General features: G+C 41.6%; 1 protein-coding gene across 12 annotated transcripts in view; it reads right to left on the bottom strand.

Moving 5' to 3' along the window:
* RNASEH2B (ribonuclease H2 subunit B) overlaps positions 1–27,136 on the bottom strand; it is a 128,433-nt gene that overhangs the window by 73,543 nt on the left and 27,754 nt on the right. For 8 of the 12 annotated variants that reach the window (XR_009559700.2, XR_011376886.1, XR_009559699.2 and 5 more), the window contains exon 1: positions 10,398–10,736. Coding sequence is in view for 6 of the 12 variants with exons in the window: in XM_060287719.1 (XP_060143702.1) it covers positions 10,398–10,461 (64 nt within the window). In the remaining 6 variants the exon portion in view is untranslated. Of the gene's footprint in view, positions 1–7,522; positions 7,652–10,013; positions 10,123–10,397; positions 10,737–24,664; positions 24,789–27,136 lie in introns of those variants that run through there. The other 4 variants (XM_060287716.1, XM_030882373.3, XM_060287715.2 and 1 more) reach the window with 3 other exon arrangements.

Genomic DNA, 27,136 nt, shown 5'->3' on the forward strand with positions numbered 1-27,136 from the left:
CCTTGGCAAAGGAAGGAGTATAAGTTATAGCCAAACCCAATTCTCCATACAATAAACCTCTGCCATATCTCTATGCCATTCAAAGACCACCAATTAACAGGAAACTCAGAATGCTGGACTGAGACAGGCTGGGTGACGTGGCTGAGGCTCCTGGCCGGAGCGGGTCTCACTGGAGAGGGAGGGCAGTGGTCGGCTCTTGTGCTGTCCATCCTGCACCTTTTCCTTCCTCTGGACAAAACACTCCCTACCCTCAGCGCCCTCTGCCATCGCTCTCTCCCACCTGTAATGGTAGTGGAGCTCACCCCTCCCTGGCTACAGCTCACAGTGGGTAGAGGCTAGGGTTACAAGTGATCTCAGGGGCTGGTCAGAAGCCTGTCTTGAAAACCGTAAACAAAAAACTAAGAAAAGAGGGGTCGCTTCTCCCAGCAGACACCAGGAGGCTTGGGGCTTGGGTGTAGGGTGTATGCAGCCTGTTTTATAGGAATCGGAAGAAGTTGATTTGAGACAAGGAAGTTAACACTGAGAGAGGCAGAAACCCTGGACCTCCTGGTACTGCAATGCCCTATTCCAGAGGTCTCTGAGCTCTCCACCAGCCCGCCACCCTGCCCCCAACACAGCCGGCCCTTCTTAGGAACACGTGGCCCTGCTAAGGAAGTCCTGAAGAAGCATCAGTCACACTTTCTAATACACAATCAGGATGCATTGGCCCCACACTAAAGAAAGAGTAATTACCATACTAAGGTAGACTCATGGTCCGTTCAAACTGGCATCCTATTTATGGCAAACACACCAAGGTCGTTTGCAGAAAACCATGCTTGTCTTCAAAAATTCAAGCTCAAATGGCTTTCAAAACATCCTGGCCAGGCTGTATGTTCACTATGGTTCTGTGAATTTATCTTCACCCCTCCTGCATCTGATTGTATTTTCAGTCTTTATCCACTCCTCAAGATAATCCAAGGCCAATATCACTGATGAACATAGATGCAAAAATCCTCAATAAAATACTACGAAACAAATCCAACAGCATATTAAAAGGATCATACACTATGATCAAGTGGGCTTTACCCCAGGAAGGCAAGGATTCTTCGATATATGCAAATCAATCAGTGGGATACACCATATTAACAAACTGAAGGATAAAAACTATATGGTAATCTCAACAGATGCAGAAAAAACTTTCAACAAAATTCAAGACCCATTTATGATAAAAACTCTCAAGAAAGTGGGCAAAGAGGGAAACTACCGCAACATAATAAAGCCCATCTATGACAAGCCTGCAGCCAACATCGTTCCTAATGGTGAAAAACTGACACCATTTCCTCTAATATCAGGAACACTACAAGGTTGCCCACTCTCACCACTATTACTCAACATAGTTTTGGAAGTTTTCGTCACAACAATCAGAGAAGAAAAAGAAATAAAAGGAATCCAAATCAGAAAAGAAGTAAAACTGTCACTGTTTGCAGATGACATGATACTATACATAGAGAATCCTAAAGATGCCACCAGAAAACTACTAGAACTAATCTATGAATTTGGTAGCATAGCAGAATACAAAATTAATGCACAGAAATCTCTTGCATTCCTATATACTAACAACGAAAAACCTGAAAGAGAAATTAAGGAAACACTCCCATTTACCATTACAACAAAAAGAATAAAATACCTAGGAATAAAACTACCTAAGGAGACAAAAGACCTGTATGCAGAACACTATAAGACACTGATGAAAGAAATTAAAGATGATACAAACAGATGGATACCATGTTCTTGGATTGGAAGAAAATGACTATACTACCCAAAGCAATCTACAGATTCAATGCAATCCCTATCAAACTACCAATGGCATTTTTCACAGAACTAGAACAAAAATTTCACAATTTGTATGGAAACACAAAAGACCCCAAATAGCCAAAGTGATCCTGAGAAAGAAAAACGGAGGGTTTCCCTGGTGGCACAGTGGTTGAAAGTCCACCAGCCGATGTAGGGGATGTGGGTTCGTGCCCCGGTCCGGGAAGATCCCACATGCCACAGAGCGGCTAGGCCCGTGAGCCACGACCACTGAGCCTACGCGTCCGGAGCCTGTGCTCCACAATGGGAGAGGCCACAACAGTGAGAGGCCCGCGTACCACAAAAAAAAGAAAAAACAGAGCTGGAGGAATCAGGCTCCCTGACTTCAGACTACACTACAAAGCTACAGTTATCAAGACAGTATGGTACTGGAACAAAAACAGAAATATAGATCAGTGGAACAGAATAGAAAGCCCAGAGATAAATCCACGCACATATGGTCACCTTATCTTTGATAAAGACGGCAAGAATATAAAATGGAGGAAAGACACCCTCTTTAGTAAGTGGTGCTGGGAAAACTGGACAGCTACATGTAAAAGAATGAAATTAGAACACTCCCTAACCCCATACACAAAAATAAACTCAAAATGGATTAAAGACCTAAATGTAAGGCCAGACACTATAAAACTCTCAGAGGAAAACACAGGCAGGACACTCTATGACACAGATCACAGCAAGATCCTTTTTGACCCACCTCCTAGAGAGATGGAAATAAAGACAAAAATAAACAAGTGGGACCTAATGAAACTTAAAAGCTTTTGCACAGCAAAGGAAACCATAATCAAGACGAAAAGACAACCCTCAGAATGGGAGAAAATATTTGCAAATGAAGCAACTGACAAAGGATTAATCTCCAAAATATACAAGCAGATCATGCAGCTCAATATCAAAAAAACAAACAACGCAGTGCAAAAATGGGCGGAAGGCCTAAATAGACATTTCTCCAAAGAAGATACACAGATTGCCAACAAACACATGAAAGAATGCTCAACATCACTAATCATTACAGAAATGCAAAACAAAACTACAATGAGGTATCACCTCACACCAGTGAGAATGGCCATCATCAAAAAATCTACAAACAATAAATGCTGGAGGGGGTGTGGAGAAAAGGGAATGCTCTTGCACTGTTGATGGGAATGTAAATTGGTACAGCCACTACGGAGAACAGTATGGAGGTTCCTTAAAAAGCTAAAAGTAGAACTATCATATGACCCAGCAATCCCAGTACTGGGCATATACCCTGAGAAAACATAATTGAAAAAGAGACATGTACCGCAATGTTCACTGCAGCACTATTTACAATAGCCAGGACATGGAAGCAACCTAAATGTCCATCGACAGATGAATGGTTAAAGAAGATGTGGCACATATATACAATGGAATATTACTCAGCCATAAAAAGAAATGAAATTGAGTTATTTGTAGTGAGGTGGATGGACCCAGAGTCTGTCATACAGAGTGAAGTAAATCAGAAAGAGAAAAACAGGGGCTTTCCTGGTGGCGAAGTGGTTGGGAGTCCGCCTGCCGATGCAGGGGATGCGGGTTCGTGCCCCGGTCCGGGAGGATCCCACGTGCCACGGAGCGGCTGGGCCCGTGAGCCATGGCCGCTGAGGCTGTGCGTCCGGAGCCTGTGCTCCGCAACGGGAGAGGCCGCAGCAATGAGAGGCCCGCGTACCGCAAAAAAAAAAAAAAAAAAAAAAAAGGGGGAAAAGAAAAACAAATACCGTATGCTAACACATATATATGGAATCTAAAAAAAATATGGTTCTGATGAACGTAGGGGCAGGCCAGGAATAAAGACGCAGACGTATGGAATGGACTTGAGGACACGGGGAGGGGGAAGGGTAAGCTGGGACGAAGTGAGAGAGTGGCACTGACTTACATACACGACAAAATGTAAAATAGATAGCTAGTGGGAAGCAGCCGCATAGCACAGAGAGATCAGCTCGGTGCTTTGTGACCACCTGGAGGGGTAAGATAGTGAAGGTGGGCGGGAGACGCAAGAGGGAAGGGATATGGGGATATATGTATATGTATAGCTGATTCACTTTGTTATACAGCAGAAACTAACACAACATTGTAAAGCAATTATACTCCAATAAAGATATTAAAAAAAAAAGATAATCCATTTCAAGTATGTACTGCCTGCTCTGTGAAGCAATACTTCTTATTTGGTATATTTGTTATAAGTAAACTCATAACAAGCCTCTTCAGTGCTCAAAATACGACCTACAGATTCTTTGTCAGCTTTATTCATGTCACTGTCTGAGTTTCTGTCTTTATCAAAATTAAAAGAAAAAAATTTCAGCCCCCTAGCTCCCCATTAAATCAGTCTAACCATCTTTTCCTAATTCTATGTAGAACTATAGTAAACAGAACCAGACAGTACTCTTGTGTAACCTCAGTGTCCCTGAGTGTTTTAGTCAGTGTTCCCTCAAATAAGAAGTAAGAGTAAATAGTGAAATAAAGGCAGAAATAGAAAAATGAGAAAAAATTTAAGAACACTGGAATTCATTCTATGATACATACAACACAAAAAGCCTGGAAAAAATATTTCCAAAATTGTTATTTTTCAGTGGCAGGATGATGGACAAATTCTTTTCTTCTGTATATTTTTCTGCATTACTAAAATTTCTACACTGGGTACGTACTACTGCTCTAATAAAAAAAGTTAATGAAAAAAAAAACCACTGGGGAAAAAAACGTGTAAGTGAAGAGTTAGATGGTGAGAACTGAAGTTAAAAGAGCAACTGACGATGGAAGAGAGTCTTGCCAAATGTTGTGAGGACTTCAGGCCCTCGCAGGGAAATCAGCTCTGGCTGGGGAGCCCTCAGCCAGCCTGGAGTCTAGCAGTTCCAGAGGCAGGTAAGGAAACAGGCTCAGAGCATATCGGACCCTTTCACCATTGAGCTCACTCCACTTTAGCGAACAGTCATACCTAGAACAGAAAGGCACTTTCAAAGATATTTTAAAAACAAATATAAAGGACCTCTGAAGGCTGGAAGGCCTAGGTGGCATGCTTGCTTTCAGAGGCACCAGGCAAGGTTGGGTTCTGAAGCTTAAGGCCAATGAGCCCACCAATGAGGAGCTAACGGGGGCCACCCGGGGAGAACGTGCCTGGATCCTCCCCAGCTTCTGGCAGGTACTGGGCGTCCAATACATACATACTCATATAAAAATGACAGTGAACTGAATAACGACGATGAAATGTGTAGGTGGTCTAAGAGGTACCACTAACTTGCACACTAACGGGGAGAGGCCCAGAAGGAAGGCTTCCTGGAAGAGGTGACACGTGCACTGGGTTTAAAAGATAAGTACGTAGTTGCCAAGCAGAGAACGTGGGAAAGAGTGGGTAGGGGTCCAGGCAGACACAAAGTCATGCGCACTCAAAGAAAGAGAAGTTATGCAACCTCAATATCGCTAAGTATTTTAGTGGGTGTTCCAATAAATACGTAGTAAGAATAGATAGTAAAATAAAGGCAGAAATAGAAAAAAGAACACTGGAATTCACTTTGTGATACATACAAATGTCTTAGCTTCATGGAAACTAAAGTTGATGGAAATGGAAAGGGAAGAAAAAGGACAGCGTGAGCAAAGACAATGGCTGCAGGGAGAAACAGAATGTGAGCCATTTATTCTTTTAGCAAATGTTTACTGAATGCCTGCTCTGTCCCAGGCCAGGGAGGCTAAAAGCTTGGGGTGCAAGAGAGAGCGTATGTGTAATTCAAACCAACAGACAACAACCCCGTGAGACCGGTACTGTTCTCCCCACTGCAGAGATGAGGAAATCGAGGCTTTACAATGAGCATGCAATCTGTCCAAGGACACAGAGCTCATAAATAGCATAAATCTAGTTTTAGGTGTGTTTTATTACAGCCAGGCTTTCAAGAACACTGTTGTTTGTTTGTTTCTTAACAGCATGGTTAAAGCTCAGAGGATACGGGGAAAACCCATTCAGTCCCTATTCCACAATTGAAGTGGAAAAAAAATCATGAACATTTCTTACTCTCCTTTTATGAATTTTTTTCTGCCCTGGAGGATAAATATGTGGGAGTCATGAGTTCTGACTTATAAACGTCCAGGGGCCTTTTGGAACAATTACTAGCATGACAAGATCAGGCTCTGGAAACAGCCCAGTTATACCAATTGGCAACCGATTAAGTCCATCCACTTCAGAATGTGCTCGGATAGCAAGGGGAGCAGATCCAGTGAGTGGCCATCTGAGAAAGGTCAGTCGGGTTCCCTCCAAAAACGTTTCATAAAGACAAAGCCAGATTCAGGATTTGTGTGGAAAATGTTAAATACACTCTGTGCTGGAAAACTCAAAGACTCCCTAACGGCTGACAGCCTGCAGGAGACTATTCAGTAAATGACAAATCTACCAAGAAGCTGAGCTGAATGATTCAGAAGTTGTCTAAAGTCAGCACTTGAATCCTCCAGGTTCCCTATCTCTGGCCAAGTTAATGCAGGTTCCTCCCTGGTGAAAAAGCTCTTCTGAAAGTAGGGAAGCTTTCAGCCCACGAGGTATATTTCTAAACACAAACATACATACAAGCAAACACTGTTGACAAAGAACAAAATACTTGCTTCTTCTTCTGAGACTAACCACATGCCCTCAGGTAAAAGAGGAAAAAAGTTTTATTTTTTTTTTAGGGTCATTGAAAAGTCATTTGGGTCTATAGTAATTCTTCCTTTGCCACATACTTTAAACTTCTACTTTTCAAACAAGACGTGTTTCTTGTGGGCTTATTAAAAAGCTACAAGTCTCTAATCAGAAATAACATAAATTTTCTCCATTATTAAATAGGAAATTAGTTTTTCCTTTTAAATTTGATTTCTTTTTTAATCCTTTAATTAGAATACAGTTCTAAAGCTTGCAGTTATACAAATCTATTTTTGTGTTCCTTTTGGAGAGACAAATATGACATTTTATGGTGATTATCATGGCACCTCACATAAAAGGGTCATTACTGTATTTGGAATGTCTAAGGTAGGCAGGCAGGCCTGGGATTATCTCCCAAAGGGTACCCCTTCCTCTACCCCCCAGAAACTGGCATTACTTATGCTATCTTGGGGGAAAAAAATAACAAAGAGAAATACTCTTCCTAAAATACTTTTAAATGTGTATTTTCATAAAATGAAGGGGAATAAGTTTATTGCAAAACTTGTCTACACTTGAAGATGTGATCTGAATTCCAGTTTGACCTGGAGGCTCTTTAATCAGGGGGCTGACTGGGGGATGATTTCAGCCTAAGTGGATCCTGAGATCATTTCTGTCTTTCCCTTTTTCCTCAAGTAACATTAGGGTTTCCCAATGCTTTAACATTTCCTTGGAGATGGCTAAGTAACAGAGTTCAGCCACAGAAGCATATAACACAGTCTTCTCTCCTACATTCAGTGAATCTGTTCCCGCTGGCCTCTCACGCTGGCATCCACTCTAACTTATTAGGACTGACAAGCGTACAAAACTTGGACTAGAGAAAAATATTAAAAATATAACTTAAACATTTACTTTTAGGGCAGCAAAGAGAGATGGAAACTTCTACCTTATTCCAAAAAGTTGAGATGTTCACGGTCTCTTACAGTAACCAAAGCTGCGAATAGGCTAGTATTCCAGGGAGTGTGGGAGAAACGTTTGAGATCATCCCAAAGTGCAAGGAATGCTTACCCTGCTGAAACGGAAGGCAGCTCTATCTCCACTGGCCTATGAAAATCAAGGCTACGTCCGACCACCTCCAAGTATCCCTTCCAAGTTTCAGCTTTTGTTTTTCTGAGATATTTGACTTTTCCAGACAAACTGAAAACGAGTGGCAGAGAGACCTCTGTTACTATATAATACAGCCCTATGGTAGGGTATAGTCTCCATCTCTTAAATGCATAACTTACTGGGGATGACTTCCCATAGGCTGGAAGAAACAACAAATACATCTGTGAAGATGGGCCTCATACCCTGTACTTACATGCACTCCCCTGACCATGGAAATTCTGACCCGCCAGAAAGACAGCTAAATCTGAGGCTGGCTGTTCCCATCTCCCAATCCAGCTCCCTAGGGCTGGTCCTACTTCAGTGGTTCCTAGTGGTGTCCTCTGACCAGCAGCACCAGCAGCACTGGGCGGGGTGGGGGGGGGGGACTTGTTAGAAATGCACATTCTCAGGGCCCCCACCCCAGACCTACTGAATCAGAGACTCTGGGGATGGGGCCCAGCTCCCCAGATGACTGATGCCCTCAAGATTGAGAAGCATAGTTGCACAGCAGTTAACTATCAGACCACCAGCGTTTCTACACCCAGGGCCTGCAGATGGCAGTAAAGTCCAGCTAGAAGAATTACAGGCACTAGAAGCTCAAGTTCTAAGTCCTACAGAACCAGCCTGCCTGACCACACTGTTCTTCTTTAACAGTTCCTTAACAGCTGGCTCAGCCTCCTCCAATGAGTTGGAAGGTCACAATTCAACTCAGCTGTGAACAGGAACTAGACTGAAATTCTTCTCGCCACCTGACAGTAGACATATTAAACCAACAGTTATCAGAGATGCGATCAATATTAAATGATCTTAAAGGTTTTTGTGTTTAATACGGTGAGGATACAGACATACTTTAAGAATGAAAATTTCAATACTGATTAAATAGAACAAGATAAGAAATTCAAATTATTCTCAGCCATTGTGTGTATCTGAATAAAAATAATGCGCTTGATTCTGAATGAGTTCCCACCGTCAAAATCTCATTGAATTGATGTGACAACAGTGAGAAGAGATGTTTTCTACTGTAAAGCATGTATCAGGTAGCCCTTTACTAGATTTTGTGAAAACCCTGAATTTTGCACTAACTTTTCCTATACAAACTACAAACATCTCTAGTGAGGATATGGAGCAACGGGAACTCTCACAAACAGCTGGGAGTATATATCAGTACAAGCACTTTGGAAAACCGTTGAGCAGAGTCTACCAAAGCTGACCATACAATATCCAGGACCGGCAATTCCACTCCTGGGTCTATACTGCAGAGAAATGAGCGCTTCCATCTACCAAAAACCTCATAAAAGAGTGTTCTTAGAAGTGTAACTCGTAATAGTTACAAACGGGAAATAATCCGAACATCCACCCACAGTAGTGGAGATAAATATTATGAATATGCATACAATAAAATACACCCAGCAAAGAAAACACAAACCAACCAACAAACGAGACTACTGCTCCACAGAATATGGGTGGACCTCAGCTGAGTAAACGATGCCAGGTACAAAGTTAACACACACTTATCCAAACAGGCAGAACAAATTTCTGGTGACAGAGGTCAGCATAGAGGTTACTGAGGCTATCTACCAACAGGCAAGAGGAGCTCACTGGAAAAGTTCTAGGTCTTGACCTGGGGAATGGTTACAGGGGTGTATACATATGAAAAGTTCATTGAGTTGCACACTTAAAACTGGTACACGTTATGTATGGTACACTTCTTTATAAAGGGACGAAAAGTTAAACATGCACAACATAGTCTTGACAGGTGGTCATGTAACTATTTTCAATATCCATCATAAAAATCTAGGTTACTGGGGGACTATATAGTTATCAGAGTATCATTTACTGCAAAAATACTGTATTTGCTAAGCTAAATATCAAAGTTACATAAAGAAAACAATCGGTTTTCCTTATAGCCAATGTTATGCCGTCAAATCAATGTTTCATCCTATGAAAAGGCCAAACCTTTCTGTCTTGCACTCCCTGGTTCTAAACTCCATTTACTCTGCCATCTTATGCCATCATAGGTGGCAACTGATGTCCATCATCCCAAGCCCCAGCAGACCCTGGATGTGGTCATCATCCCGGGGGAGGCTGAAAATACTGGCTCCAGCATTCCTGTCATTAGCTACTTGCCTGAACCTCTCTGAACCACCCCTGTCCTAACCCCTGCCACCATCCAGCTCCCCTCCTGCCTCACAAACCAAGGCCTGTCCCAGGGCTGGGATCCTGTTAAGACAGCGCAGCCTCCAGGCCAATGTGGACCTACTGGATCCTAGGTTCCGATCCAGTAGGACTCAGCCGCCAAGCCAGCTGTCGAGTGGGGGATTCCTAATTACACCCCAAGAGCAGACACCTCCAGGACTCGGGGCCCTGAACCCGCACTGCTTTCCCCCCACCTGGGCCGCTCCCTCCAGCCCACCCGATGGATCCACAAAGGACCAGAACGGGGAAAATCCGCTTGGTCGGTTTCTGCGCTTCCTGCTGAGGTTTTGAAAAGCGGAGCTGCTGACACTCGTAACCAAGATGAGGAACCACGTGTTCCGCGAGGCACTCGGGTCCCGCCCGCGCGGCCGAGGGGCGCGCAGGGCCTGTTCCGGCTGCGCCTCGGCTCTGCGCTGACCCGTGAACACTCTGGGGTGCGCGCTCAGGGGCCGCGGGCCAGAGGGGGCGCGCCCCGCCGCCGCCGAGAACCCGCCTGGGAGCCGCCCCAGCCGCTGTTTGGCGCGCTCTAGCGCCGGGCCGCCCGGGGCCGGAGGCCCGGCCTTGGCCGGGCGCGCCGCCGTCCCGGGACAGGCGTGTTTACCTGGGACTAGGAACACGTGCTGCCGGGCGCTAGCCCCTTCTCCGCAGTCCACGCCTGCCGCCATGCCGCCCGTTCGGTTCCGGCGGCCGCAGGCCTCTGAGCCCTGGGAGGGCGGGCTCAGCGAGAGCCCGGTGGCAAATGGCGGGAGAAGGGTCGATTCCGGGGAGCGCGGCGCGCGGAGGGACTGGCAGGGCCCGGAGGGCGGCCAGCGGGGCGAATTTCGTTTCGTTTCCGGAGCCCGCCAGCGGTCCCGGTTAAGCTTTTAAACTGAGCGCCAGGCCCAGGCCGCCGGCCCACTGGCGCGTCGCCTGCCGGCGCGGAAGGGTCACGGCCTCTCCCCTCCGCGGCTCGGCCAATGGTAGGTGCTCACCCGCGGCGCCCAGTGACGCGGCGCGGGGGGCGGCGACCCAGGGCGGCGGCGGCGGCGGCGGCGGGGGGCGGGGTGGTCTCAGTCTCGGGGCGCCCGGTCACCGCGCCCAGCGGCCCTCCGCCCAGGGACTCCCCACCCTGCGGAGAGCGGGCCGAGGCCGAGTCTCTGCGGAGAGGGGCTCCCGGAGGGATGACGCCTACCACCTCTGAGGGCTGGCGGACTCGCGCACACCTAGCGGGAGGAAAAGCGTGGAGCAAATCCACGTTAAAGACAACAGCTATCACATCGGAATCCTAATGCCACCGTTCCTTGTCAACGTTTCTTTATATCATTTGCATTCTGCGTTGGAATTAATGTCAGAATCTGGTGTGCTTTGTGATTCATAACAAAATGCATGTAAAGCGGTCCTCAAATTGGGGTTAGTCCTCATTACTAAAAAGAGGGGCACAGTTTGAGGCTCAAAACGTGCATTTGTTGTTTTGGAAGACATTGATTTGTAATGAGTTAAAAATTAGGACTTTTAAAAGCGATGTTCAAAAAGTTAAGAGTCATGAAATTTCGGGATTTAAACTTTTAAAAATAAAATTTTAATAGTCCATGGTTTTAGAAAAGAAGATAATAAATATTTGTCTCATACTTCAGAATAGTATGACTCCCTGCTACCCCAGATCCCCAGTCCCCCTCCCCAGGGGCAATCACTGTTAACAGTTTCTTGTCTGTTCTTCAGAATTTTTCCATTCAAAAACAAGTTTATGTGTCTTTTTTTTTTTTTTGCACAAATGGAAGAGAATATACATAACTCTTAATGCACTTAACTTTTTTTGCTTAATCTTGAAGGGAGTTAAATTGTGCAGCACTAGATCTATCTCAGCCTTCTGAAAAGATTTTTTTATTTCAGTCCTGTTTCCCATGAGGGGAGACAAATGCAGCTCAAGTTGACTGCAGGACACACCTGGCAGAGAGGAAGCCTTTCTGGTTGAGGAGGGGGACCCAGATGCTAACTCTGGGGCAGGCAGCAGATTGGTATTGCTCTAGAGCTGTTTTCATCGTTTTCTGATCCTTTCCAGCCGTTGGCTGTTTGAACACGTGTTTTTATGTGGTTGTTTTCACAATGCAAAGACAGTTTTGTCTGCTTTTGTACCTTAACATTGCCATGAACACATTTCCCATGGCATCCAGAACTGTCATTGAAGACATGCTATTTCACATTGCTAATGTACCAAGGTTACTTGACCAATCCTTAGTGTACAATATTTAGATTATTTCAAAATGTTATTCTAAAAAATGCTACAATGTATACTATATATGGACTATGCAGCAGTTTGAAGCAATGAACTAGAGGTACCCGCAATGAACTAGATGCACACGTTGCAGCATGGATGCTTTATATCAAGAGGGAAACAAAGAAGTAGGAAGAGATTTATGGCAGAAAACCATGTAGGTAAATTAAAAACACACATAAAACAACATTATATCTTTTAGAAGGATATATGCACATTTAAGGCCATGTATCACATAAGAAATGGGTGCCTTTAAAAGGGAGGGGAATGGGATTGGGGATGGATAAGGAATGAGAAGGCAAGAAAAATCAAAAGGGGCCAGGGTGCACGTGGATGACTGTCACTATGTCCTATGAATGAGAGTATAATACATTCTCTGACATTTAGGTCCAAGGATGAAAACTTTTTTTAAAAAAATGTGCTGCAACAAACATCTCTAAGCAATTTCATTTATTCACTTAAAAAAATTATTTAAGTACCTTCTTGGAAGGAGGACCAGTGGTGATGTTGGAGACTGGCTCAAGATTCCTATTGTCTTCAGGGTAAAGTCCAAGGTACTAAGCTTGGAACACATGGCCTGTGAGATCTGGTTCTCACTTGCCCCTCCAGCCACAGTTTCTACCGTCTCCCTCCCTCCCCACCTTGACCACAGTCTGGCCGTGAGGAACTGCCCCCTCTGTCACATCCAGCACTTGACACTGTGTTCCTAATGTCGGAACCACGCTCCTCTCAACTAGCCTCATTCCTCTGCCTTTTCTCTCACCATCTACTTCGCCTAGACAACATTTCATCATATATCAGGCTCACTGAGACAAAACCTTCTCATTGCACTCCACTTCCTGTCTCCAAACATCCTCCCCATGAATGAGATGCCTCCAGTCTTCTCAGTTACCTCACTAAGGAGTGAGCCTGATTTTCAGTCAGTTCCTTGAGGAAGGACAGCATCTAATAATTCACCAGTTTATCCTCAAAAAATAATGATGCCTTTCACTGCATACCAACTGTGACAAGTACTGCGCTGAACATGTAACTCTGACTCTTTCAGTCCTCCCAAAAGTCTTAAGGGGAAGTATCAGCATGATCTCCACGTTTTACAGAGGAAGAATGTAAAGTTTAGAGAGATCAACTAATTACCCAACACACACAACCAGCAAGTGGCAGAGCAGGAATTCCAACCCAGAAATTGTGCTCTTAACCTTCCCTCCCTTCTTCCCTAGTGTCCCAATGCCTAGGACAAAGCTGTATGGGCACATAGCATATGCTCCACAAATATTTTTGAATAAACATGTATGTGGATAGATAGGCAGTTATGGTAATAGTCAGTGTAGCCTGTGCCATTCCTAAGTTTTATAAACAAGAACAAAGTGATTACATCTAGTATATCATAAAATATTCCATAAATTAATTTTTATACTAGTTATACTAACACACAAAGAGACAAGCAGGTCGTTCTTCAAGGAATAAGAAGGGAACAGCAACATTAATACCTCTGAGTAGAGAAACGTAGAAACTCTTCTAAATGCCAGAAATAAGAAATGTTCATTTTCTAGTGGAAAAATAAAAGGAACTGGGGAAAATTTTTAAAAACAGTTCAGAATCCAGTGACCTCTACCAGTGCTTAGTGGTGACCAGAACAGAGAGAGCTTGAACTAAGGGTAGTGATTTTTTTTTCTCTAATAGATTATTAAACACTTATGAGAATTCTTCTTTCAAAACAAAATAAGAATGAAAATCCATGTTTATCATCACTTTCATCCTAAGAAAGAATTGTTGCCTTGTGTTTTGTCTTGTTGCCAAATGCTCATCTAGGGACAACAGGGAAGGCAACACGGTACTGGAGAATCATATGGGGAGGAGAAAGGCATCAGCTCTCAAAAGGGCCAACTATTTAGAAAAGAGACCAAGCAGTAGTACTGAACCATTCTTTCTGGGGAGAATATTTCCTTTATATTCACTCTCTTATCCAACCCAACCCAAAACAGGATCCTACTTGTTGCAAAAGGTTGCATAATTTGTATGCAAATACCCACATATAAAACTGTGAGATCTGCCAGTTATAGAACAACAAGAATGACTGAAGCTATTGAGAAAGAAAGAAGAGCAGCCCCAGACATTCAGAAGCTGGCCTGGGGCTCCCAGCTGGATCATGGTGACTCTCCCAGTATCTTAAACAAATCTCCCAGAACACCCGCCTCAGACAAGGCTGTCCTGAGACCACAATAAAATGAGGACAGAGCAAGGCCACTTCATGATTTGGGCAAAGCACAGACAAAAACAGGTCACTCTGCCACCTACAAAATACTGAACACTTCATCTGTTAGCTGAAATGAGTGACTGCTACTTCTTTACTAATTCCAGCTTCATCCTCACCCCAGCTCCCCCCTCCCTGTAGAGGAGATTTATTGGGACACCACTTTCTAACAGCACCCAAACTAGAGTGGATCCCTGCATCCTTAGACCCTCCCCAAGTCACCCAACCAGAGCCCAACCCTCCAAAGCTTCCTCCCAACATCCTCCATCTAGTAAGACGCCCCTGACTTCCCATAGCCTGTGTTCTCCCGTTCAACTGCAGGGGTGCCCCTGGTGGTCTTGGGCTAAACTTGGGGTTGCCACTGTGTTTACTCATTTCCCTGTGTGTATGTGTGTGTGTGTGTACAGTTATAAACCTTACATACATTCACATAAAATTAAGGTAGTAAGAAAATTCAGGCAATTCAAGCTCCAAAATGTACTTTTGCAACTGAACTACCTATAGGGCTAGGCCACCATGGTCAAGTGAATCAGATAGTCAGATATTTACATGTTTTGCTGCATGACAGCCTAAGCAATCACCATACACTTCAGAAAATTTCAATAGCTTGATGTCCTAGTTATTCTCACTTTGCTTTTATATGTGCTTTTAATATTTTCTGCAGTGCAAAGTTTTTGAGACATGTTTTTTACGCTATGAGTTACCTAACAAGTTAACGAATGGAGAAATGCCAAAATGCTGGCTATTTTTCATTTATTTTATTATTATTTTTTTAAACATACTGACTTCTTTTTTTTTCCTGTTTACAAAATCCATCATAGTTTTTATTTTTTTAATTAAAAAATTTTTTTCATTTAAATATTAATTTTCAAAAGCAGGGTACAAACTTGTATAGAGAATATGATTACAACTAAGAAGAATAATAAAAATAAAAGATTGGTGACTAACATCTAACCATAGTTGTCCTTTAATCATTTCTTTCTACTTTGATATATTTTCCAAAATTGTTCAGTTAATATTTTTAATTTGATAATATTAATATTAATATTAATTAATATCAAATTAATTAATTAATTAATATCAAATATTAATTTCTAGGTTGTTTTTGTTTTTTACTCTGTTTTTTTTTTGTTTTTTACTCTGTTTTTGTTTTTTACTCTGTGCTTCCTCCTAGGTGCTAAAACAATAATATTCTGGTTCTCTTTTTGGTAAGTCCTGATTGCTTTTACTAATAATTTCATAATTAAGCGACTTAAAAGATACACATTCATTTATAACGTCAAAACAGTACATTGCTGCTGTTCTCTGCCTACAAGTAAAATACTCTTCAAATAGTAATAAGATATTTTATTAACTAATTCTGTTGAACTAGCTGAAAATAGGAACTGCAACTGCTAAATATAGCTGATCTGTTGCAAAAGATTAACAATTTTTCTGGTAATGTGAATTCCACCCCATGTTTTGTTCAACAGCAAAAATAAGTAATGAGTGACTATTTCAAGAGGAACTGCTGCATCTTCTACAGAATAATAGTCAATTTCATGTTGACTTTTGTAATTACAGTGACCATGTGACATTCCTGAAAACTCAGTCTTCCTTCATTAGTTTATTAAATATTCCTATTTTTTTAAGAACTTAATAAAACGATTGTCCTTTAAAAGTACGTACAAACTTTAATTTTTAGAAGTTTTTGATAAAAGGCAGGAAATAACCTAATAATGAAATAATAATCTCCTGGTTGTTACTTTGTATTTGGTGCTTGGTACCTCTCATTCTCTCTCTCTCTCCACTTGGGCCAATCTAAATCAATTCTACAATATTACTGACACCTACTCTGTGCCAGACACTGTTTTGGTTGCTTGGGCTATATCAGTAAATAAAACATATAAAAATGCCTACCCTCCTGGGGTTTACATCTAGTAGAGGGAGACAGAGAAGCTATATACATAATAAACACATTCTATAGTGCAGTAGAAGAGGGCCAGTAGAGTGTAGGGAAGAAATACAACAGGGCAAGTGGGCTTGTGAGAACTAAGAGGGTTGCAGTTTTAAATAAAGCAATCAGGGTGGGCCTCATTAAGAGGGTAACATTTGAGCAAAGACTTGAAGGAAGAAAGGGAGTTAGGCATGCATATATCTGAGGGAAGGGTGTTCAGGCACAGGGAACAGCCAGTGCAAAGGCTCCAGACTGCAGCTTTTATGGCACATTCGAGGACAGCAAAGGAGGCTGCGTGGCTTGAATGGGGTGAACAAGGGGAAGAGGTAGCAGGAGATGAGTTTGGAGAAGTGAGAACCTTACATGCCATGGGAGGGGGTAAAATGGGATTCCCCAGAGGGCTGACCAAGGAGTGCTAAAAGAGTGTAATAAAGCATAAGAAAAGGGAAAAAGGTAGAACAACCAAGCATAGTTGCAACTAAAAACATGAAAGAAGCCCAGTGTCGCTCAAAAGCTTTCCACTGTAATCCACAGTAAGAAATATACTTTACAGCATCACCCAAAAGACACACATACAAATAAAACAGAAGCTTCACAAACCAATACTTACACACATTATGTTCAATGTACTCTAATTCTAGGCTATTAGATTTCTTTTCTTTATTCAATGCTGATAACATTTACTAAGTTGATTTCACAACCTAGTAATGGGTTGTGATGTACCGTTAAAAGAGCACTGCTAATCAGTAATATGATCATTTTGGCTACACCCTAACGTGGATGACATAATCAACATCATTGTCAACTCTGAGTGAGCTTTGGCTAAACATACATAAGGCCTAATGACTTTAAACAGGGAACCACCATTAGCTCATTAATCAAAAGCCAATGTATATACAAGATACTCTGCTTTCATGACAGCTGTCGTCATATAAAAATATTGTGTGGGTTAAGTCACTATTAGGAAATGTAAAACATGTGAAATTCGGGTACATCATTTCTGACAGGCAGCCAATATTTATGGTAGTTGACTAAAGAGACTTTACTTCAAATAAACAAATGTTTAATGTTTCCGTAGAAGCGTAGACATGACCCTAATTAGTAAATTTGCTAATAGATTTCTGTTCATTATCTCCAGACCAATCTTTAGATATATTTGTTTTAGAAAACAGTGCAAATTTTAGAGCTCGATCTCAAAATGTTTTGAGAGTTTCTCAAAATGTTTGAGAACAGCTTGGTTTTATGAGTATATAAGCACTGGTACTTTTCAGAACCGTTAAATTGTCCTTTCAAAACGCAAAATTTGTTTTCAACTAGGTTATACTTTTAAATATATTTTTTTTGCCACTGCAAAAAGTTCTTAGATTTGCCATTGCATAGGTTCAAGTTTTATTGTACCCTGGAAATATCCCCTCCAATCCAACCCACTTACCACACAGCAAGTGTCCAATTTTTCCCACAGCGTTATCCAAAGGATCTTTCTGCAATGATGGAAATGCTCTATATCTGTGCTCTCTGTTAAGGTAGCTGCTAGCCACTTGTGGCTTTTAAGCACTTGAAATGTGGATGATGTGAAAACCTGAACAAGTCACTGCCTTGCTTAAACCCCTTTATTTCCAGCAATGTTGGAAATTCCAACAATTTCCAACAAATAAAATTTAAAATCCTCAACTTGTCATTCAACACCAAGATGAGCTGACCCCTGCCCACCACTAGGTCACCATGACCCCAGCCTCTCAGGTCTTCTTTCTGCCTCTGCAACATGCCGTGTTCCTTCTACCCTCAAAAATTGGGCACAAGGTGTTCCCTCTGCCGGGAAGTTCTTCCCACTCCCACCCAAAAGTCCTCTCACGTCCTCCTTTCCTGGCCAAAGACTACTCATTTCTTAGGTCTCCTTCTCTTCGTGGCTCACGTATTCACTCACTCATTCAGCAAATGTTTGTTGAGTCCCATCTATGGGCCAGGCGTTGTGCTAGGGGTTGGCAAGTGACAGCAAAGATGGTAGGACAATAGACAGGCTCTTTGTCCTTGTGGAGCTTTTAGTCTAGTCAGGATGACAGACTGTCTAAAATAACCAAAATAAGAGTAAATTGTGATAGCATCTTAAATCAGGGCTCTGAGCTGTACCAGAGAATAATCGCAGGTGGGGAGAAGATTCTCAGAGGATATGACATTTTCATTGAGACCCTGCAGGAAGGAAGGAGCCACATATGTGAAGAAGATGAAAAAGGGCACTGGAGAGCACTTGTCACAGCACTAATTAAACTTGTCCCTGTGATTACATATTTAGTTAATATCTGTAAAGTCCATGAGGGCAGGGACCCTGTCTATCTTGTCTTATCTTCTCATAGCACAGAAACTGGCACATAATCAATGCTCAGTAAATTCTTGTTAGTGGATGAATAAGTAAATTTTTTGAAGTCTAAAAATTAGAACAATTGCTGTAGAATAATTATGAAAGGAAAAATAACTAGTAAGTATTAATTATGATTTATTTTGGCTTATAAAGATAATTTTATCTAAAGGTTTTAAACCTTCTAAGTACAACCTGTAAAGTACAAATAGTCTTCTCAAGAATGTGTTGACATTCTATGAATTCTCAGAATGTCTTAGTGAAGCAACTACTCGTTGATTCTCATCTTCCATGTCCAAGTTCCTACTGGTTATTAAATTATTTACTAAACTAAGCCTCACTGAGGTCATTCCTTCCGTTCGTGCTCCAGGTTCTCTCTTGGCTGTTCCAACGAGGAGCACATCAGCTCACACTGCACAGTGAGTTCATACTTCAAGTATCCGCCTACACTAGTCCAAACAGATAGCATTTATAGACATGATGTAAAAACTGAAAAGGCATAGATCATGTTGTAAAGCCAGACAAGCATCCCTATGGGAAGGAGGGAAATACAGAACAGTAGGTTGGAACTGGCCCTGCAGGCCTACAGTCTGGGCTCAGAGGCAGGCATAGGCAGCTGGGAGTTCCATTCTGGTGGGTACCAGGAATAAACGTACCCCATGTGAGACAGGGGTCAGGGTGGCCTCATTATTTCAAACCAGGAAATGAGGTAAGGGTGGATGAAACGCAGGATAATGGGATGAGGGAAGATGTAGACATAGACTCGAAGCCAGGACCTGGCAAAGCCATCTTTGACTAGGTGACTGGACCTTGGGTATCCCCAGTATGACCAAGGGTAGGAGGCCTGAGCTACAGATATAAGACTTGGCTCTGAGTTGGGAGCTCAGTGGAGGAAATCACAAGATTACTAGATAAGGGGGCAGAAGTGGAACAGGAGGTAAGGATGAGGAGGATAAACAGAAGGAAAACCTACCTTTTAAGATGAACCTGGAAGCTGGAATTCCAAAACACATGTGGAAGAGGATAATTACTGAGTAAAACACGGCCCACAGAATCTACCATAGGAACCTGGATTCTCTCAACAGGGTACAAAAATAACAGAGCAATCTGAAACTCGTGTTAATATAAATGTCTTAGAGTCCCAAAGAGATAAAGGAATGCCCTCATAAGAGGTGACAAGATATTATAAAATTTAAAAATTGGTAGAAATAAAGGAAGAACAATGGTATATTTTTAAAAATCCATTTAGATTCCTAAAAATGAAAAATACAGTCGTTAAAATAAATGCATTAAGTAGAATAAATTCTATACTGGACACAGTCAATAGAGAAGTGATAAATTGGAAGATAAGTAATGAGGAAATGACTGCTATATATCCCTATATATACACACATATGTATGATATGTGCATATGATATATGCACATGATATATACACATATATGATTTTTAAACTGGGCGGGAAGAATATGCACTTTGTTTCAAGATAGTCCTTACCCTTCTAGAGAGAGAAGAGACAATGGTACAAAGGCAGCATCAACTATACCCATAATATCTTAATATTTAAAATATTTAAAGCAAATGTGACAAAATTTCTCTGTACTTCCCCAGTGTTTGAAAATTTAAAGGACTTGCCTTATTATAGTCAGTACTACAGATAACCATTTACTTTAAAACTGAGACCAGATATAAAACACAACACCATGTCCTTAATTTGTAAAGAAGATAGGCTGGTAAATACGTTTTAAAAAATCAGTTATATGGTGTGGACATGGTTTTCAGCAAAGAAAGCCCTAGTCCCTATATCTACTTAGGGCTGTGATAAAGGGAACAGACTTGAGTTGCAGCCAAAGAGATTTAGCTTAGACATGAGAAATAACTTCATATCTCTGCAAGATGTTCAAGATTGCCTGGGGATTTTGAGAACAAGAGCTTTGCTGAAACAGCTTAGATCCTAGCCTACTTGGAACTAGAAGGGATTATCGATGTCATAGATGTCCTTTGAAATTTGAGATTCTGTCTGCCAACTCTATAGATCTGAAGATCTTAACTGATCTACTCAGAATCTACAGCAAGGAAGAAAGGACAAAGAGGAAGAGAACAAGAAATCTTGGCTATCAGTCCTCATAAGAGCTTTTCCTAACATGAGAAGCTAGTGGAGCAGGACGGAGGCGACCAAGGCTCTGGGGGCGCCAGTGAAGCAGGGTACGACACTGCTCCACCTCTATTCCAGGCTACTTCTCTCCATCATCAACAAGCATTTGTAGAGGATCTTTCACATTCCACACTGTGCAAGGTGCTCTGCAGAATGAATATGGGAAAGGATAACATCATTGCTTATTCTTAAAAAGTGTACAGTCAAATTTGAAAAGGTCCATGCATGTGAAATAATTAGAAAAACATAACATAGCAATTGATAATCAAGGCCAAGCACTTCAGTAGTAAAGACTGTGGACTGGGCTCACTGGTAATGAAGAGGGGTTTATGAGGAGTCTTGGGGGATGGATGGAACTTGAACAGTCAGAGAAGGGTTGAGGGCATTTCAGATGTCTGCTAAAGGTGGGCTAAAGCCTGAGGGAGGAATATTCCTGAATATCAGAGAATGTTGTTAAACAGAGGATCTGGCTATAGTGCAGATGTTTTGGAGAGCACGGGAGGTGGTGAAGTGAAATAGTTGATTAGTGGTGTGTGGTCACAGGATGCTCTGAAAATCAGCCAGAGAATCCTAGACTTGAGGAGGGAGTAGGAGGAGAAGCCAGTGTGTGTCCTTGAGCAGTCAGGGGTGTATATTGAAAACCATGCTTCCAAGATTCGCTCGGCAGCAGTCTTCACAATTAAATATTTCACACGGATTAGGTATACAACAAAAGTCTGCATGCATTTTCTGCTTCTGTTTTCTGTTAAAATACATAAATTTTGTTGTTGTTGTTAAATGACCACTCAGTTACTTTAGAACACACTTATGCTAAGAAGCCCAGGTATAAATGGACTGACCTTATCATCAGTCAGACAACATCTGCTGAGCCTTAACCTGGAGTTTAGAGCCCTTTCCCAATGGTTTGTCCTTCCTTAGATTTTCACTGCCTCTAAGCACTATTTCTCAGAAAATAGCAGTAATTGTACTAACAACTAATTTGGCAGATATGAAAAATTCAGACTTCTTAAATACAGAATTTCAACAATGTTATTCCAAATCCCCAACGTAATGCGTGTATAATGCTCCCGGGCCATTGGGAAAGGGCATTAGGGTTACGCTGGAAGGCACAGTGTGTCAGAGCCTCAGGCGGAGCCCTGAACTGAGAGCAGGGACATGGGTTCAGTCCCAGCTCAGGGTCTCGTCAGTTGTTTTCCTGAGTCCGGCCCCTTCCTCAGTCCAGATTTCATCTAAAATTGAGGGGGGTGAAGATGGAAAAACTAAAAAAGTAGGTTTTAGCTCAAATGTATAAAAATACATTTATTTATTTAACAGGGGTTCTAGTTTGAGCCTAGCCTGACATATTTTTAGGGCATAACCGAACACACTTGGCAGGTGGGTAGTTGCATGAGGATAGAATTCTCTAGGGAGACGAACTCATTCTTAGAGAGCTAAGCCCATGCTTGGTTCAAAACCAGGTCTCTAGCACTAGAGAATGGAGACAGTACAGAGTACATGCTCTACTATTTAGAGCCTCTTGGCCCAGGCCCCATGAACTAGTGGTTGAATTCTAGGAAAAATTCAGAGACATTGAAGTACAAATTACTCACAAGACCGCTTAAATCAGTTGAGTATTTTCAACTGCAGGGAATTAAAACCCTGACTCAGGCTGGCACGAACTATAAGAACATTTAACTGTATAACCAGATTCCAAAGGTAGAGCAGCCTTAGCTTCATCCTAAGACTGGCTCTCTTCGTGCTCACAATTTGGCTGCCAGTGGCAATGGGAGCTACATGCTTCCTGGTTTACATGGAAGCATGAAATAGAAGTCCTTCTTTTTTTCCTGCCTATACCATCTCAGATTACATGCCCATCCCTGGCCTAATGACAGTGGCTGGGTGACTGCCATTGACTTAAATGAATCCGGTTCTATCCTTGGAGATCTAGGTGGTCATCAAATCCCTTGGGATGTATAGAAGAGGGATAAGTTTCTGAAAAGCATTTTGGTTCTGTAAGGTACTAATGAATATTCTGCAGGCAGTGAACATCTTCCATGACTCTGATCCAGTATCTGGGGAGGCGGGGAACAGAGAACAACTCCTAGTGGTTGAAAACACTTACAGTTAGGGCACCAGAACACTGGGGTGTTGACAAGTATGGGTGTCTCTGATAGCTTTATAAGACTTGAAAGGCCATTTGTTCCTCAAATGTCCACAATGTAGTTTTGGTAATTTTGGTAATTTCATATTCTTTAATATGAAATGGGTTTCTCACTCACTGCTACTGACTTGGGCGGAAATGACATGTTCCATGCAGCTGGAAGGAAGTTGCCTACAAGAAGTTATCAACTATGTGTGAGGATTGGAGACTATACCAAAATGTACAAATGATGGCTGGGATTTGGGATGAGTGAAAATTCAAGAAATGCATTTGGACAGGCCTCTGGGGATTTGGTTAAAGCAAAGAATGGAAGATATTTATAGCAATGGTTTTTCCTTGATGCATGGTATAATTATACTTTGAATCACGAATCCAGCTTATTTCTTGATAGGTGTGTTTGAACTGCAGAAATTCTAGCTCAGCTCTTACCTCTGCTAATGGCATCATTTTAATGTTAGTGCCTATTGTTATATGCCTCCTTTCTTTACCAATAAGACCTCCTTGAGCTTATGAGAGGAGCTGTGTTCCGTACTTCTTTCAAAGCATCTACTTTGCATGTAAACAGAGAGCCTGGCTGTGGCGTAACTGAATTTCTATGCACAGAAGTGTGGTTTCCTGATAAAGAAAATGAAACCCTGTCTCCAAGTCCTTATGAGTCCAACATGCATGCTAACTTTTTTTTTTAACTGTACCTCAGACTCACACTGAACAATCCCATTCTATTCCAAAGGAAAAAAAGAGTTAAACTTATGTTACATGCCTGTAAGGCATTTTAAAGTTAATCGGGCCCTTTGGGTCTAATTTAATTTGTGTAAGATTGCTGTTGATGATTAGAATAGCTATTTAAGATTTTTGTTAACAGTCTATTACGTGGACTTAATGGAAACACTCCAAAGGCAGTCTGTTCACTTTCCCCTGTCAAATTCAGGTTACAGAGACTTCACAGATGTTGTAAGTAGACATCAATATGAAAAGGGGATAGAACACAAATTAAAATCATAAGTGTACTTAAACTGCCAACTTTGAGCTTTGGTTAAAAACATCTGTCACATAAAAGCAAACATTCAGAGCTATTGTGTCTTGTAACAACTGTCTTTATTTTTCATATCTTTGGCATTTTCATCATTTTATGTTACTGCTCCCTTTGGAATTTTTTGTATGAATGCTGGCTTTCTATAATATCACTGCTTTCTCTACACAAACCGCGTTTGTAAGGCTTTTGTACCAATACTATAAAGTGAGTAGATCCCAAGTATGGCTGGGATCCCAGATGGTCTCAAAGAACCCACAAAGTCCACTGACTATTGCAAAGCACTTGAAGAAAGTGGGTGTATTTAGCTTGTTCAGGCCCATATTAAACCAAACTAGCACTTTGATTTCCCCTACGAGGTTGTTTTTCGTCAATTAAATTTTTACACTTAACATTCTTACAGACATAAAATGACCATGAGTAACACTTTGGTCCAGAAATTTCAGGATGTTCTTGAGCTGTCTCCTGTTACTTGTTATCATCATTTTTTTTTTCAGATTTAAGATTTCATTGCTCATATTCCTTTGTTCCATAGCTTTAATTTTTTTATGCCTTTATTCTGTTTCCATTTTCTGTTATTCAGCCTTTGCGTTTCAAAACCACAGCCCTTCTAACTCATCTTTCTGTTCCTGCTTTCCTCTTCCATCTCCTTGACTTTCTTTTCCCTCCTTTACTCTTTTTCCTTTTATAGAATGAGAGACGCTTTGAGGGGATGGTAAGTGTCCTGTGAATGGCAGCTGAGCATCCACTCACCATCAGGAAGAGCAGGAGACAGGGAGCGCATCCCCAGCGCCACATTCCACTGCCCAGGAACACTCCTTGCTTCTCCAGCGGTTGGTGAGGACCGGGGCTATACAGGGCAGCACAGACGCTGAAGCTGCAGGCAAACATTTTGAAAATAATCAGGTCACTCATTGAGTGGGAAGGGGTTGTACCCAAATGCTAACCTGTATTTATTCTTGATTTAACCTTAGTGATGATAGGTTATGATACTGCAGTTTATACATTATAATCAGTCAGGTGTATCTGCTCTAACAATTAAGCACTTACGTGGAAAGCATGATCTTGATAGGCATTTGGCTGCAGGTTCACCATACAGTACTCTTATCCTAAAATGACTTTTTAAAGTGTATTTGTTCATAAAGTGGAACATAAGATTTAGATTAAACCCATTCCTTATTTTAGAAAAGGAATCTCTACTTTATAGTGTTTTATTAAATGGGTAATTGACATTAAGAAAAGGGATTTAAAAAACGAATAGAAAATGTTGTGGATCGTCCACCCCTCCCACAAGCCCAGCTGCATCTACTCTCTTCCTGATCGCCCCAGGCTGCTCACCAGAGTCTCCTTCCTTACACTGTCATTTGCACCATCTGTGAGATTATTTCAACTCTCACTTCTTTTTCATTCAGAATGAAATGTCTTTTATAGTAAAGCTGAGAATATGTTCAATCTCATGAATGCTGACACTCAAATACAAATGCAGTCACATTCCCCCTATAACTACTTACATAATTTTATTTTTTTTAACATCCTTATTGGAGTATAATTGCTTTACAATTTTGTATTAGTTTCTGCTCTATAACAAAGTAAATCAGCTATATGTATACATACATCCCCATATCCCCTTCCCCCTTGTGTCTCCCTCCCACCCTCCCTACCCCACCCCTCTAGGTGGTCACAGAGCACGGAGCTGACCTCCCTGTGCTATGCGGCTGCTTCCCACTAGCTATCTGTTTTACATTTGGTAGTGTACATACGTCCATGCCACTCTCTCACTTTGTCCCAACTTACCCTTCCCCCTCCCTGTGTCCTCAAGTTCATTCCATACATCTGCATCTTTATTCCTGTCCTGCCCCTATGTTCATCAGAACCATATATATGTTTTTAGATTCCATATATATGTGTTAGCATATGGTATTTGTTTTTCTCTTCTGACTTACTTCACCCAGTATGACAGACTCTAGGTCCATCCACCTCACTACAAATAACTCAATTTCATCTCTTTTTATTGCTGTGTAATATTCCGTTGTATATATGTGCCACATCTTCTTTAACTATTCATCTGTTGATGGACACTTAGGTTGCTCCCATGTCCTGGCTATTGTAAATAGTGCTGCAGTGAACATTGTGGTACATGTCTCTTTTTCAATTATGGTTTTCTCAGGGTATATGCCCAGTAGTGGGATTGCTGGGTCATATGGTAGTTCTATTTTTAGTTTTTTAAGGAACCTCCACACTCTTCACCATAGTGGCTGTATTAATTTACATTCCCACCAACAGTGCAAAAGGGTTCCCTTTTCTCCACACCCTCTCCAGCATTTACTGTTTGAAGATTTTTGGATGATGGCCATTCTGACCAGTGTGGGGTGATACCTCATTGTAGTTTTGATTTGCATTTCTCTAATGAATAGTGATGTTGAGTATCCTTCCATGTGTTTGTTGGCAATCTGTATGTCTTCTTTGGAGAAATATCTGTTTAGGTCTTCTGCCCATTTTTGGATTGGGTTGTTTGTTTTTTTGATATTGAGCTGCATGAGCTGCTTGTATATTTTGGAGACCAATCCTTTGTCAGTTGCTTCGTTTGCAAATATCTTCTCCCATTCTGAGGGTTGTCTTTTCGCCTTATGTTTACCTTTGCTGTGCAAAAGCTTTTAAGTTTCATTAGGCCCATTTGTTTATTTTTGTCTTAATTTCCATTTCTCTAGGAGGTGGGTCAAAAAGGATCTTGCTGTGATTTATGTCACAGAGTGTCCTGCCTATGTTTTCCTCTAAGAGTTTTATAGTGTCTGGCCTTACATTTAGGTCTTTAATCCATTTTGAGTTTATTTTTGTGTACGGTGTTAGGGAGTGTTCTAATTTCATTCTTTTACATGTAGCTGTCCAGTTTTCCCAGCACCACTTATTGAAGAGACTGTCTTTTCTCCATTGTATATTCTTACCTCTTTTATCAAAGATAAGGTGACCATATGTGCGTGGGTTTATCTCTGGGCTTTCTATCCTGTTCCATTGATCTATATTTCTGTTTTTGTGCCAGTACCATACTGTCTTGATAACTGTACCTTTGTAGTATAGTCTGAAGTCTGGGAGCCTGATTCCTCCAGCTCCGTTTTTCTTTCTCAAGATTGCTTTTGTTATTCAGGGTTTTTTGTGTTTCCATACAAATTGTGCAATTTTTTGTTCTAGTTCTGTGAAAAATGCCATTGGTAGTTTGATACGGATTGC

Source organism: Globicephala melas, chromosome 18 (assembly GCF_963455315.2).
Source record: "Globicephala melas chromosome 18, mGloMel1.2, whole genome shotgun sequence".
Classification (NCBI taxonomy): Eukaryota; Metazoa; Chordata; class Mammalia; order Artiodactyla; family Delphinidae; genus Globicephala; species Globicephala melas.